This window comes from Rhinoraja longicauda, chromosome 22 (assembly GCF_053455715.1).
Source record: "Rhinoraja longicauda isolate Sanriku21f chromosome 22, sRhiLon1.1, whole genome shotgun sequence".
Lineage (NCBI taxonomy): Eukaryota > Metazoa > Chordata > Chondrichthyes > Rajiformes > Arhynchobatidae > Rhinoraja > Rhinoraja longicauda.
This window is the reverse complement of record NC_135974.1, coordinates 30,737,567-30,753,635: the sequence shown is the minus strand read 5'-3', so window position 1 is coordinate 30,753,635 and position 16,069 is coordinate 30,737,567. Positions and strand designations below refer to the sequence as shown.

The 16,069-nt window shown below is 43.5% G+C and overlaps 1 protein-coding gene across 3 annotated transcripts in view; it reads right to left on the bottom strand.

Moving 5' to 3' along the window:
• rtel1 (regulator of telomere elongation helicase 1) overlaps window positions 1–13,809 on the bottom strand; it is an 84,090-nt gene extending 70,281 nt beyond the window's left edge. For 2 of the 3 annotated variants that reach the window (XM_078419027.1, XM_078419028.1), the window contains exons 1-4: window positions 13,680–13,794; window positions 6,703–6,812; window positions 1,088–1,283; window positions 29–119 (exon numbers count right to left, since the gene is read on the bottom strand). In XM_078419027.1, coding sequence (XP_078275153.1) covers window positions 29–119; window positions 1,088–1,283; window positions 6,703–6,804 — 389 coding nt within the window. In that variant the 5' untranslated portion in view covers window positions 6,805–6,812; window positions 13,680–13,794. Of the gene's footprint in view, window positions 1–28; window positions 120–1,087; window positions 1,284–6,702; window positions 6,813–13,679 lie in introns of all 3 variants that reach the window. The other variant, XM_078419029.1, reaches the window with a different exon arrangement.
• Window positions 13,810–16,069: the final 2,260 nt, after the last annotated feature.

Sequence of the window (16,069 nt, the reverse complement as noted above, 5' to 3'; positions counted from 1 at the left end):
TTGAACTGCCATTGAAGAGGTATCTCACCTGTATGATGTAGTCTTTAGTTCATTTATAACCTGAGTGAGCTGTGAATGGGTCCTCGAGGCATATATGATCTTTGGAATTTCGCCATAACCTATGTGGAGAAATTTAAAAAAAATCAATATATAGCAAAAAGTGAAAATTATGCATGAGCACAAGTAAAAATGCAAAATAATATTAGTTTCCATACCAGACAAGAACTGCTAAAGCTTCTAAACATGATAGTATGGCATTGACGTAACATAAGGGACTGGGGTCTGTCATACATTTTTTTCTCCATTTTAATTTATGAAAGCAAGATTGCTTTTTTATTTGTCTTGGCCTCAGCAGCGTCTATGGCAATTAATTCCACAGATTCACCATCCTCTGGCTTAATAAATCCCTCCTCGTCTCCATTTTAAAGGAACTTCCTTTATTCTGAGGCTGGTCCCAGATTCTCTCACTACTGGATACAGCCTCTCCATACCCACTCTATCTAGGTCCTTCATCATTCGGTAGATTTCAATGAGATCCCGTCATCCGTCTAAACTCCAGCCATACCCATGGCCATCAAATGCTACTCTTACAGTAACCCAATCGGCCCTGGGATAATTGGCTGTAGGAAACCATGGGGTCAAGGAGTGATCTTCCTGGGTGACTCTGCAAGTCAAAGATTTAAAATAAACTTTCACATCCTATAAGCTTCCGTTTCCAATTTTAAAAACGCCTGCTGGGATCTATCTGGATTGCCCCCATCAGAAGTAATGCTGATCACCATCACAATGTAGGATATTTACTCCACACGGTCATTAAGGAAGCAATTTTTTATAACATTAGATAGTCAAAATCAATGTGGAAGCAGAGATAGCAACACTGACACTGGTGTTACTGTGACAGAGATATGAAGGAAAAAGTCCTGATTCTAATTTCAGCTCAATCCATACTTTCTATTTAAAAGTTCACATCGGTGGCTGTCAGGTTAACACCCGTGATAGATTCCACTTTGGTTTCTCAAAGGAATTGCACCTGTAGAATGCAACTAATAAAAATGATAACAGTAAGCAAGCCAAAAATTGGTCTCACCCAAATCAATGTCTGCAGCTCCTCTGCCCCATGAAGATAGAGACCTGCTATCGAAAAGTTCTTCACCATTTAACCTCTGGACTATTTTATTTGCTGAAATGCTGTCTCTTAAATGCTGCGTCCAAGCTAAGGAAGCACACAAAAGGCAAAGTGTTTTTCCAGTCCCTGTAGGGCTTTCCAGAACCCCGTTTACTTTCTGCAAAATAAGGACACAATACACATTATCTTCCATTGCACCCACAGAAACGCCTCCAATCAACCTTCACCAAGTAAATACATTGTATTCTGAAAAAGAGAAATCGAGAGTGAACATTTTTCACACATAAAACTGGTCAGCTTTGCGAGTGGAAGATTTCTGCCCTTAACTCTGCAACAAAATTGGCAATCCTCATATCAAAAATACATTTATAATTTCACTATTTAACAGAAATGTTTAGTTTAGTTTAAAGATACAGCGCAAAAACACACCCATCAGCCCACCGAGTCCACGCCGACTAACAATCCCGTACACTAGCATTATTCTACACTCTAGGGGAAATTTACAATTTTTACTGAAGCCAATTAACCTTGAAACCTGTACGTATTGAGTGTGGGAGGAAACCGGAGCTCCCGGAGAAAACCCACGCGGTCACCGGATGAACGTACAAACTCTGTATCGACAGTACCCATAACCATATAATAACCATATAACAACTACAGCACGGAAACAGGCCCGTTCGGCCCTACCAGTCCACGCCGACCACTCTCTCTGACCTAGTCTCATCTACCTGCTCTCAGATCATAACCCTCTAATCCCCTCTTATCCATATACCTATCCAATTTACTCTTAAATAATAAAATCGAGCCTACCTCCATCACTTCCACCGGAAGCCCATTCCATACAGCCACCACCCTCTGAGTAAAGAAGTTACCCCTCATGTTACCCCTAAACTTTTGTCCCTCAATTCTGAAGCTATGTCCCCTTGTTGGAATCCACTCTCAAAGGGAAAAGCCTACCCACGTCAACTCTGTCCGTCCCTCTCAAAATTTTAAAAACCTCTATCAAGTCCCCCCTCAACCTTCTACGCTCCAAAGAATAAAGACCCAACCTGTTCAACCTCTCTCTGTAGCTTAAGTGCTGAAACCCAGGCAACATTCTAGTAAATCTCCTCTGAACCCTCTCCATTTTGTCGACATCCTTCCTATAATTTGGCAACCAGAACTGCACACCATACTCCAGATTCGGCCTCACCAATGCCCTGTACAATTTTAACATTACATCCCAACTTCTATACTCGATGCTCTGATTTATAAAGGCAAGCATACCAAACGCCTTCTTCACCACCCTATCCACATGAGATTCCACCTTCAGGGAACAATGCAGTTATTCCCAGATCCCTCTGTTCCACTGCATTCCTCAATTCCCTACCATTTACCCTGTACGTCCTATTTTGGTTTGTCCTACCAAAATGCAGCACCTCACACTTATCAGCATTAAACTCCATCTGCCATCTTTCAGCCCACCCTTCCAAAAGGCCCAAGTCTCTCTGTAGACTTTGAAACTCTACTTCATTATTAACTACACCACCTATCTTAGTATCATCTGCATATTTACTAATCCAATTTGCCACACCATCATCCAGATCATTAATGTAAATGACAAACAACAGTGGACCCAACACAGATCCTTGGGGTACTCCACTAGACACTGGCCTCCAACCTGACATACAATTGTCAACCATTACCCTCTGGTATCTCCCATTCAGCCATTGTTGAATCCATCTTGCAACCTCACTATTAATACCCAACGATTTAACCTTCTTAATCAACCTTCCACGTGGAACCTTGTCAAATGCCTTACTGAAGTCCATATAGACAACATCCACAGCCTTGCCCTTATCAATTTCCCTGGTAACCTCTTCAAAAAATTCAAGAAGATTAGTCAAACATGACCTTCCAGGCACAAATCCATGTTGACTGTTTCTAATCAGGCCTTGTTTATCCAAATAATTATATATATTGTCCCTAAGTATCTTTTCCATTAATTTTCCCACCACAGACGTCAAACTAAAAGGTCTATAATTGCTAGGTTTACTTTTAGAACCTTTTTTAAACAAAGGCACAACATGCGCAATGCGTCAATCTTCCGGCACCATCCCGGTTTCAAATGACGTTTGAAATATTTCCGTCATAGCCCCTGCTATTTCTGCTCTAACTTCCCTCAATGTCCTAGGGAATATCCTATCAGGACCTGGAGACTTATCCACTTTTATATTTTTCAAAAGTGTCCGTACCTCCTCTTCTTTAATCCTCATAATTTCCATCACTACTCTACTTGTTTCGCTTACCTCACATAATTCAATATCCTTCTCATCGGTGAATACCGAAGAAAAGAAATTGTTTAATATCTCCCCCATTTCTTCCGGCTCAGCACATAGCTGTCCACTCTGACTCTCTAATGGACCAATTTTATCCCTCGCTATCCTTTTGCTATTGACATATCTGTAGAACCCCTTGGGGTTTACTTTTACATTACTTGCCAAAGCAGCCTCATATCTTTTTTTTGCTTTTCTAATTTCCTTCTTAAGATTCCTTTTACATTCTTTATATTCCTCAAGAACCTCATTTACTCCCTGCCGCTTATATTTATTGTATATCTCCCTCTTTTTCCGAACCAAGTGTCCAATTTCCCTGGAAAACCACGGCTCTTTCAAATTATTATTCTTTCCTTTCCACCGAACAGGGACATAAAGACTCTGTACTCTCAAAATTTCACCTTTAAATATCCTCCATTTCTCTATTATATCCTTTTCATAAAACAAAAAGTTCCATTTCACTCCTTTTAAATCCTTTCTCATCTCCTCAAAATTAGCCTTTCTCCAATCCAAAATCTCAACCCTTGGTCCAGATTTGACCTTCTCCATAATTATATTGAAACTAATGGCATTGTGATCACTAGACCCAAAGTGCTCCTCAACACATACCTCCGTCACCTGACCCGTCTCATTTCCTAACAGGAGGTCCAACACTGCCCCTTCTCTGGTAGGTACCTCTACGTATTGCTGCAAAAAACTATCCTGCACACATTTTACAAACTCCAAACCATCCAGCCCTTTAACAGAATGTGATTCCCAGTCTATATACGGAAAAATGAAATCACCCACAATCGCTGCTCTGTGCTTACTACTAATATCTGCTATCTCCTTACATATTTGCTCTTCCAATTCTCGTTCCCTATTTGGCAGTCTATAATACACCCCTATAAGTGTTGCTAAACCTTTCTCATTTCTGAGTTCCACCCAAACAGCCTCCCTAATCGAGCCTTCTAGTCTGTCCTGCCAAAGCACTGCTGTGATATCCTCCCTGACAAGCAATGCAACACCCCCACCTCTTGCCCCTCCGATTCTATCACATCTGAAACAATGAAATCCTGGAATATTTAATTGCCAATCGCAACCCTCCTGCAACCATGTTTCACTGATCGCCACAACATCATACTTCCAGATGTCAATCCAGGCTCTAAGCTCATCCACCTTTCTTACAATGCTCCTAGCATTAAAATATACACATTTAAGGGACCCATCATTTCTTATTCTCAGCTTATTTCTTTTCACTTCTTTCTCTCCTACATATTGGGTCTGAGTGTTTCCCTTTTCTGCCTCCTGCCTCACACACTGCCTATTAGCTATCTGTGTTTGAGTCCCTCCCCCCCAACCGTACTAGTTTAAAGTCTCCGCAATTACCTTAGCAAATCTCCCCGCCAGGATATTGGTTCCTCTCTGGTTCAGATGCAACCCGTCCTTTTTGTACAGGTCATACTTCCCCCAGAAGAGGTCCCAATGATCCAGAAACTTGAATCCCTGCTCCCTGCACCAGTTCCTCAGCCACGTATTTATCCTCCACCTCACTCCATTCCTATTCTCACTATCGCGTGGCACAGGCAGTAAGCCTGAGATTATTGCTTTGGAAGTCCTTTTTTTTAAACTCTCTTCCTAGCCCCCTAAATTCTCCTTTCAGGACCTCTTCCCTTATCCTACCTATATTGTTGGTACCTATATGTACCACGACCTCTGGCTCCTCTCCCTCCCCTTTCAGGATATCCTGGACACGCTCAGACACATCCCGGACACCGGCACCAGGGAGGCAAACTACCATCCGGGTCTCCCGACTGCGTCCACAGAATCGCCTATCTGACCCCCTCACTATAGAGTCCCCTATTACTATCGCTCTCTTCTTCCTTTCCCTACCCTTCTGAGCAACATAGTCAGGATCGAACCCGGGTCTCTGGCACTGTAAGGCAGCAACTCTACTGCTGAGCCACCATGGAAATGTTATACTCTAATTTTTACTTCAGATAGTCCAAAAGCTTCAGATTATACAGGAGTATCAGTGGATACAGTTTTCCCCCCATGACCAGCCTCAGTGGCAAAGCTCCAAGCCACAAGCTCCAATCTTAATAAAAAATGCCTAGCATTCTATGTTCATAGTACATTTATAAATGTACTATGTGCTTAGTATCAATAGTATAAATGTACTATACGCTTCTGTTTCCTTAAGAAGTATGTCCACAAGTCACTGCAAAATGTTCTGGTGTTTGAATGGCTGAACTTTATCTATCAATGAGTGTATCAATACTCACCGTCATTAATCAGCAAACTCGACAACAGTGTTCTGTTAGCTTGAGGCAGTTACTTTGAATGATCGGCAGATTATAAAATATAGCACTAATTAAAGGTGATTTTATGTTGTGCATATTCACCTTTTAGGAACATAATTAAGAACATCACATTGAAGCCAAGGTGACAACTGGACGCATGACGACAATAATTATTCTAACTTTAAATGTGTGGCTTATCAAATCATTTGAAATCTTAGTATTATAGACTCCTATATTCACCAGGACCAGACCTTACAATTCTTTCAAGATGATCCTTAATCCATAGCCCTCATGCAAGTTAACTGATCATTAAAAGCAGAGAGAGTGGTTTAATATATACATCTGCACTGTCGGATAGATATTAAATGCGTCAGGAGACAGATGGGAGAAAAATTATAGTTAGGATTTGAAGTACTGCTATTAATATTCTGTAATTTAACAGATTCTTGGTTTCACTGAATGAACAAACCAAAATGTAGCTTGCTTTAACATTAATTTTAAATGCCGGAAGGAAAACATTGAAAATATTGTAGTATAATATGTAATACTAGACCAAGTGGACCCATTGGGCCCAAACCTTGCCTGCATTGGTGCAGCACCCTCTCCTCTCCCACTCCCCCCTCCCTTCCCCCCCTCCTCTCCCACTCCCCCCTCCCTTCCCCCCCTCTCCTCTCCCACTCCCCCCTCCTTTCCCTTTCCCCTCCTCCCCTCCCCCACTTCCCCTCCCCACCACTCCATCCTCCCAAACCCCCTTATCCTCCCCCTCCCGCCCTAGATAGATTTAAACATTAAAATGTGAATAACTTTAAAAATATAACACCGATTTCAATTAAACTTCTTCCATTAGCACCAAAGGAACGACAGTAAGGTGGACCTAAAATTGTCACACTATCGTGTACCGTTTTGGCTGTAGTTCAGGAACAAACAAACAAACAAACGAGAGTTTTAGTATATAGATATTATATGCATGGTTCATTACCTTTTGTAGGCATTCTAAAACCTTGGACATATAATCCTCTTGACATTTATAGGGAATATAAGGAAAATCTATGTTGATCCCATTGAGCTGTATTTGGGGCATCTTGGTCACTGAAAGGAAATTTTTAAAAAGGCATAAAGAAAGAAAAATAAAAACACGATATTAACAAAGTAGCATCTTCCAGCTTTCCAATTTTACTCTAAGATAATCGTATTCAAGTCCTTTTTGATTAAAAACAAATTCTGTTCACTGTCGGACACAAAGTGCTGGAGCATGAGAGGAATAGATCGGGTAGACGCACAGTCTCTTGCCCATAGTAGGGGAATCAAGAACCAGAGGACATAGGTTTAAGGCGAGGGGGAAAAAATTTAATAGGAACCTGAGGAGTAACTTTTTCATGCAAAGGGTGGTGGGTGTATGGAATGAGCTGCAGGAGGAAGTCTGAAGAAGGGTCTCGACTCTGAAACGTCACCCATTCCTTCTCTCCCGAGATGCTGCCTGACCCGCTGAGTTACTCCAGCATTTTCGTCTACCTGCAGGAGGAGGTAGTTGAGGCGGGTACTATTGCAACGTTTAAGAAACATTTAGACAGATACATGTATAGGACAGTCAATAAATAGTCAAGGCAAATGTGGGTCCCTTGAAGACAGAAACAGGGGAATTTATTATGGGGAACAAAGAAATGGCAGACGAGTTAAACCGTTACTTTGGATCTGTCTTCACTGAGGAAGATACACACAATCTCCCAAATGTTCTAGGGGCCGGAGAACCTAGGGTGATGGAGGACATGAAGGAAATCCACATTAGGCAGGAAATGGTTTTGGGTAGACTGATGGGACTGAAGGCTGATAAATCCCCAGGGCCTGATGGTCTGCATCTCAGGGTACTTAAGGAGGCGGCTCTAGAAATAGTGGAAGCATTGGAGATCATTTTTCCATGTTCTATAGATTCAGGATCAGTTCCTGTGGATTGGAGGATAGCAAATGTTATCCCACTTTTTAAGAAAGGAGGGAGAGAGAAAACGGGTAATTATAGACCAGTTAGTCTGACATCAGTGGTGGGGAAGATGCTGGAGTCAATTATAAAAGACGAAATTGCTGAGCATTTGGATAGCAGTAACGGGATCATTCCGAGTCAGCATGGATTTACGAAGGGGAAATCATGCTTGACAAATCTACTGGAATTTTTGAGGATGTAACTAGGAAAATTGACAGGGGAGAGTCAGTGGATGTGGTGTACCTCGACTTTCAGAAAGCCTTCGACAAGGTCCCACATAGGAGATTAGTGGGCAAAATTAGGGCACATGGTATTGGGGGTAGGGTACTGACATGGATAGAAAATTGGTTGACAGACAGAAAGCAAAGAGTGGGGATAAATGGGGCCCTTTCGGAATGGCAGGCAGTGACCAGTGGGGTACCGCAAGGTTCGGTGCTGGGACCCCAGCTATTTACGATATACATTAATGACTTAGACGAAGGGATTAAAAGTACCATTAGCAAATTTGCAGATGATACTAAGCTGGGGGGTAGTGTGAATTGTGAGGAAGATGCAATAAGGCTGCAGGGCGACTTGGACAGGTTGTGTGAGTGGGCGGATACATGGCAGATGCAGTTTAATGTAGATAAGTGTGAGGTTATTCACTTTGGAAGTAAGAATAGAAAGGCAGATTATTATCTGAATGGTGTCAAGTTAGGAGGAGGGGGAGTTCAACGAGATCTGGGTGTCCTAGTGCATCAGTCAATGAAAGGAAGCATGCAGGTACAGCAGGCAGTGAAGAAAGCCAATGGAATGTTGGCCTTCGTAACAAGAGGAGTTGAGTATAGGAACAAAGAGGTCCTTCTACAGTTGTACCGGGCCCTGGTGACCGCACCTGGAGTACTGTGTGCAGTTTTGGTCTCCAAATTTGAGGAAGGATATTCTTGCTATGGAGGGCGTGCAGCGTAGGTTCACTAGGTTAATTCCCGGAATGGCGGGACTGTCGTATGTTGAAAGGCTGGAGCGATTGGGCTTGTATACACTGGAATTTAGAAGGATGAGGGGGGATCTTATTGAAACATATAAGATAATTAGGGGATTGGACACATTAGAGGCAGGAAACATGTTCCCAATGTTGGGGGAGTCCAGAACAAGGGGCCACAGTTTAAGAATAAGGGGTAGGCCATTTAGAACGGAGATGAGGAAGAACTTTTTCAGTCAGAGAGTGGTGAAGGTGTGGAATTCTCTGCCTCAGAAGGCAGTGGAGGCCAGTTCGTTGGATGCTTTCAAGAGAGAGCTGGATAGAGCTCTTAAGGATAGCGGAGTGAGGGGGTATGGGGAGAAGGCAGGAACGGGGTACTGATTGAGAGTGATCAGCCATGATCGCATTGAATGGCGGTGCTGGCTCGAAGGGCTGAATGGCCTACTCCTGCACCTATTGTCTATTGTCTATTGACAGGTTTAGAGGGATATGGGCCAAACACAGGCATGTGAGACAGGTGTAGATGGGACATGTTGGCCAGTGTAGGCAAGTTGGGCCAAAGGGCTTGTTTCCACGCTGTAAAACTCTACGACTCTGACTCAGCGGGTCAGGCAGCATTTTCAATCAAGCAACTGTTGGATGCTGACAGAAGAAAAGATCTCTTCTCACAAATCTGATTCCCACCCTCAGATTTATTTCCCAACAGCCTGATTCTTGGATCAGTCACAAGTGTTACATGCAAATTATCAAGAACCAAAGAGCCAAACATTTAAAGTTAAAGACCTAAACAGTTAAAGTAAACTAAACTTTAAACTAAACACTGGGTTATCTTGAAAGGAGAATAAGAAATTTGAATGGCTTCAATGACAGTCATGGTATAGCTTCCTCCATATTCCAACCATGTGTTCCTGCCTCTTTAGCCCTACTGTTTCTCACCAAGACGCTTGTAATATCTCCATGACTCTCAGTACAAATGTACTAACTACACCAACATTATTATCTCTGTGCATTAGGTCCCTGTCTCCAATCTTGAGATTGCATCTTGAACAAGACTGTTTCAAATTGTTCAAAGCTCGAACCATACTCAGGGGCATGTTCCACACTTACTCAGAAATCAGATTAAGGAGCTCAAACAGCCGCTTGAATTCTTGCACAAATCCAACCACACACTGCCCAATAAAACATATGAATGTTGCAACTTTGAGCCGGTATCTTTCATAAGTTAAAGGAGCAGAATTAAGCTATTCGGCCCATCAAATCTACTCTGCCATTCTATGATGGCTGATCTATCTTTCCCTCTCAACACCATTCTCCTGCCTTCTCCCCATAACAACCTTACTAATGAAGAATCTGTCAATCTCCACTAAAATATCCATTGACGGCCTCCACAGCCGTCTGTAGCAATGAATTCCACAGATTCACCACCCTCTGACTAAAGAAATTCCTCCTCATCTCCTTTCTAAAGGTACGTCCTTTTATTTTGAGGCTAGGGCCTCTGGTCCTTGACTCCCCACCAGTGGAAACATCCTCTCCACATCCACTCTATCACCTTTCACTATTTGGTAAGTTTCAATGAAATACATGCAGAGCAAATGCCCTTCTTGCATGCTGTGAGACACATATTGGCCCATCATTTCTTCTGGTCCCTGTTTGCATAAACTAAATAAAAAACCCTGAATGCGCTCGATTAACTCACCATTAACAACACCCAGTACTTATGAGAACTCGTTCGTGGTATTGATAAACTCACTAACATTTTGTACATCTCTTGCCCTTCTAGTAGTAAAATTGTCTCTTTTTCACCTTTTGCCATATTACTGTTCTCTGTCCTCCCCTCCCCCCTGGTCTATGCCAATATATTTTGCTGACAAAGGCACTGCCATTCATTCCATGTACAGTACAAGCAAATAGAAACATAGAAACATAGAAAATAGGTGCAGGAGTAGGCCATTCAGCCCTTCGAGCCTGCACCGCCATTCAATATGATCATGGCTGATCATCCAACTCAGTATCCTGTACCTGCCTTCTCTCCATACCCCCTGATCCCTTTAGCCACAAGGGCCACATCTAACTCCCTCTTAAATATAGCCAATGAACTGGCCTCAACTACCATCTGTGGCAGAGAATTCCACAGATTCACCACTCTCTGTGTGAAAAAAAACTTTCTCATCTCGGTCCTAAAAGACTTCCCCCTTATCCTTAAACTGTGACCCCTTGTTCTGGACTTCCCCAACATCAGGAACAATCTTCCTGCATCTAGCCTGTCCAACTCCTTAAGAATTTTGTACGTTTCTATAAGATCACCCCTCAATCTTCTAAATTCCAGCGAGTACAAGCCGAGTCTATCCAGTCTTTCTTCATATGAAAGTCCTGCCATCCCAGGAATCAATCTGGTGAACCTTCTCTGTACTCCCTCTATGGCAAGAATGTCTTTCCTCAGTTTAGGAGACCAAAACTGTACGCAATACTCCAGGTGTGGTCTCACCAATGCCCTGTACAACTGCAGCAGAACCTCTCTGCTCCTATACTCAAATCCCCTCGCTATGAATAATAATAATAATAATAATAATACATTTTATTTATATAGCGCTTTTCATATACTCAAAGACGCTTTACAGAGATTTTGAGAACATAGGGAAATGAATAAATAGATAAATAAGTAAATAAATAAATGAACAGAGAAAGGAGACAGAAGGTGAGGTGACCTTCAGTGGTTGAAGGCAGTACTGAACAGGTGAGACTTCAGCGATGTTTTGAATGTGGTGAGTGTGGGGGAGTCTCTAACGGTTTGGGGTAGTGAGTTCCATAGGGTGGGAGCAGCGATGGAGAAAGCCCTGTCCCCCCAGGATCTGAGTTTAGTCCGGATGTGGGGGGATAGGAGATTGGCAGCGGCAGAGCGGAGGGTGCAGGTGGGAGTGTGCCTGTGGAGGAGGTCGGTCAGGTAGGATGGGGCCAGGTTATGGAGGGCTTTGTAGGTTATGAGGAGGATTGTGTACTGGATTCTCTGGGGGATGGGGAGCCAGTGGAGTTTATAAAGGACGGGGGTGATATGGTCACGGATCGAGGTGTGTGTGAGTAGACGGGCAGCGAAGTTTTGAATGTATTGAAGTTTATTGATGATTTTTGAGGGTGCGCCATAGAGGAGGCTGTTGCAGTAGTCCAGACGGGAGGTGATGAAGGCGTGGATGAGGGTTTCTGCATCTGTGGAGGAGAGGGATGGACGGAGACGGGCAATGTTTTTGAGGTGGAAGAAGGCTGTCTTTGTGATGTGTTTGATGTGTTTGTCGAAGGAGAGGGTTTGATCAAGGATGATTCCAAGATTCCGGATGTGAGGTGAGGTGGATACTGGGAGACCATCAATGTTGAGGATGAAGTTTTGGGTGGATTTGGTGAGCATTTTTGGACCAATGATGATGATTTCAGATTTGTTGCAATTGAGTTTGAGGAAGTTTCATTGAAGCCAAGATTTTATTTCAGTAATGCAGTTTGTCAGTGTAGAGTGTGTGGTGGAGGAGATTGACTTGGTGGAGATGAGGAGCTGGATATCATCGGCGAAGCAGTGACACATACCATTCGCTTTCTTCACTGCCTACTGCACCTGCATGCCTACTTTCAATGACTGGTGTACCACGACACCCAGGTCTCGTTGCATCTCCCCTTTTCCTAATCGGCCACCATTCAGATAATAGTCTGCTTTCCTGTTCTTGCCACCAAAGTGGATAACCTCACATTTATCCACATTATACTGCATCTGCCCTGCATTTGCCCACTCACCTAACCTATCCAAGTCACGTTGCAGCCTCCTAGCATCCTCCTCACAGCTAACACTGCCCCCTAGCTTCGTGTCATCCGCAAACGTGGAGATGTTGCATTCAATTCCCTCGTCCAAATCATTAATATATATTGTAAATAGCTGGGGTCCCAGCACCGAGCCTTGCGGTACCCCACTAGTCACTGCCTGCCATTCTGAAAGGGACCTTCACACTTTGCCAGTCCACCTACATATCCACAGCGGAGAGAGAACTTGAAGAGTCTGAAGAAGGATCTCGACCCAAAACGTCACCCATTCCTTCTCTGCAGATGCTGGTTGACCCGCTGAGTTACTCCAGCATTTTGTGTTTACCTACATATCCACAGCATTCATCGGACACCATGACTGTTCCATCACTTCATCCTCACTTACTGTCACAGGAGCAATATCCCAAACTCACCCACAATGTAACTGCCACTAGCTGTTGTTTAGCAAAGGAAAGTTTAGTTTGGAGAGAAAGTCTAGTTCTAACCAAGCATCACTTTGAGTGCAGACCTGACTCAGAGGCTGTTGTAACATTGCATCAGATGTTATGCCCCGTTGATTTTTCAATATAACCCTAATATAAATCAATGCAGCAATGTAAATAACAAAATATCTGAATAACTGAAATGCAATGTTCACTTATGATAGACTGATTCAAGCATATTGAGAATCACATTGATAATTGGAGGTTAAACTGATTCAAACGCATTAAGAATTGGTAATTGATTATCATACATATATATATATTGATAATTGAAAGCACGACTGATTCAAGCACATTCATTGGGAATCATATTGATAATTGGAAGTTAAACTGATTCAAACGCATTAAGAATTGGTAATTGATTATACATATATATATTGATAATTGAAAGCACGACTGATTCAAGCACATTGGGAATCACATTGATAATTGGAAGTTAAACTGATTCAAACTTAAGAATTGGTAATTGATTATCCTACACATATATATATATATATATATATTGATAATTGAAAGCACGACTGATTCAAGCACATTGGGAATCACATTGATAATTGGAAGTTAAACTGATTCAAACGCATTAATAATTGGTAATTGATTACATAATATATATATTGATAATTGAAAGCACGACTGATTCAAGCACATTGGGAATTGGAAGTTAAACTAATTCAAACACATTTGAGAAGTTGTTGCTACTGGTTAAAGCTGTTGGTTTAAACTTCACGGTTCACATTTACCCTGCTGGGGGGGAGATCTGAGCCACGCCGGCAGCCTCCGCGGTCAGAGTCAGAAGCCAGGGTCGGGGCCGGGGCCGCATCCAGGGCTTGGGCAGAGACAGCGGGAATTGAATCCCCGGCTTGGCGGCCTGAAGGCGCGCTCCCGAGCGTGCGAGGGCGGGAGCGGGAGCGGGAGCGCGCCCCCTAGTGATCCGCTCGGTTGGTCCGCCCACGCCCCCGCCCCCTAGTGATCCGCTCGGTTGGTCCGCCCACGCCCCCGCCCCCTAGTGATCCGCTCGGTTGGTCCGCCCACGCCCCCGCCCCCTAGTGGGGCTCTGTGCGCCACCTAGTGATCAAAGATACCAGAGGAACAAGATGGACCACTCCGTTGAAATCGCCTATAGACAATAGAGACAATAGGTGCAGGAGTAGGCCATTCAGCCCTTCGAGCCAGCATGTAAGAAAATAACTGCAGATGCTGGTACAAATGTGAGTCTGTGGAATTCTCTGCCACAGAAGGTAGTTGAGGCCAGTTCATTGGCTATATTTAAGAGGGAGTTAGATGTGGCCCTTTTTGCTAAAGGGATCAGGGGGTATGGAGAGAAGGCAGGTACAGGCTACTGAGGTGGATGATCAGCCATGATCATATTGAATGGCGGTGCAGGCTCGAAGGGCCGAATGGCCTACTCCTGCACCTATTTTCTATGTTTCTATGTATTTATTCACAAAATGTTGGAGTAACTCAGCAGGTCAGGCAGCAACTCAGGAGAGAAGGAATGGATGACATTTCGGGTCAAGACCCTTCTTCAGACTATTCAATGTGATCATGGCTGATCATTCTCAATCAGTACCCCATTCCTGCCTTCTCCCCATATCCGCTATCCTTAAGAGCTCTATCAAGCTCTCTCTTGAATGCATTCAGAGAATTGGCCTCCACTGCCTTCTGAGGCAGAGAATTCCACAGATTCACAACTCTGACTGAAAAAGTTTTTCCTCATCTCAGTTCTAAATGGCCTACCCCTTATTCTTAAACTGTGGCCCCTTGTTCTGGACTCCCCCAACATTGGGAACATGTTTCCTGCCTCTAACGTGTCCAACCCCTTAATAATCTTATATGTTTTGATAAGATCCCCTCTCATCCTTCTAAATTCCAGTATATACAAGCCTAGTCGCTCCAGCCTACGCTGCACGTCCTCAAATTTCGAGACCAAAACTGCACACAGTACTCCAGGTGCAGTCTCACTAGGGCCCTGTATAACTGCAGAAAGACCTCTTTGCTCCTCTTTGCTCCTATACTCAACTCCTCTTGTTATGAAGGCCAACATTCCATTGGCTTTCTTCACTGCCTGCTGGACCTGCATGCTTCCTTTCAGTGACTGATGCAGAAGTGCAGTACGCAAAGGAGCCATTTTAGTAAACAAAACCCATCGTTCGTTATGCCTCTCACAGTGTGATCAGTGTTTTGGGGGAACAGTATGTGTGATGATACCATTAAAATGCAGAATATATCTCATCTATCTACAGAGTTTTGTTATTTTTATTTTTAAATGTTTCTGCAAGTTTCTGCCTACTAAAATGGCGTCATGAGATACTACGGTTTTTAGGGTCGAGTGGTCTATCTTGTTCCTTTAGTATCTTTGCTAGTGATCTGCCGTGGAGGTCCTCCAGTTCCCCCGCACCCCAAGCGCCCCCTAGTGATCTGCTCTGTTGATCCTCCAGCGCTGCTGCAGCTCAAGCGCCCCCTAGTGATCTGCTCTGTTGATCCTCCAGTGCTGCTGCTGCTCAAGCGCCCCCTAGTGATCTGCTGCCCAGTCCTCGCATGACAGGGTCATATTGACACCAAGGACTCAGTTACCTCCTTGTTACTTTCCCCTCAGCCAACAATGAACTATTCTACATTTCCTTGATTATCGTCTGCTTTGACCTGTTGTTTTCAGACCTTACCCTTCCATATCTCTAGTCTCCCTCTCCCCTGACTCTCCGTCTGAAGAAGGGTCTTGATGCTGCCTGACCCACTGTTACTCCAACGTTTTGTGTCTATCTCTGATTGATCTACTCTAGTGGTCCTCCAGCGCCACCACACCCCAAACGGCACCCGCCCCCATGTTGACCGATCTGTCCTGGAGGTCTCAAGATAGACACAAAGAGCCAGAGTATCTTAGGAGTCAAGAGTCAAGTCAGGAGTCAAGAGTGTTTTATTGTTGTAGAACAATGAAATTCAGCGGGTCAGGCAGCATCTCTGGAGAAAAGGAATAGGCAACGTTTCAGGTCTTCAGACTGAGAGTCGTGGAAAAGGGAAACGAGAGATATAGACGGATATATAGAGAAATTTAGAACAAATTAATGAAAGATATGCAAAAAAGTAATAATGATCAAGGAAAGGTGGAGCCCACAATGTGACAACTCCTCTA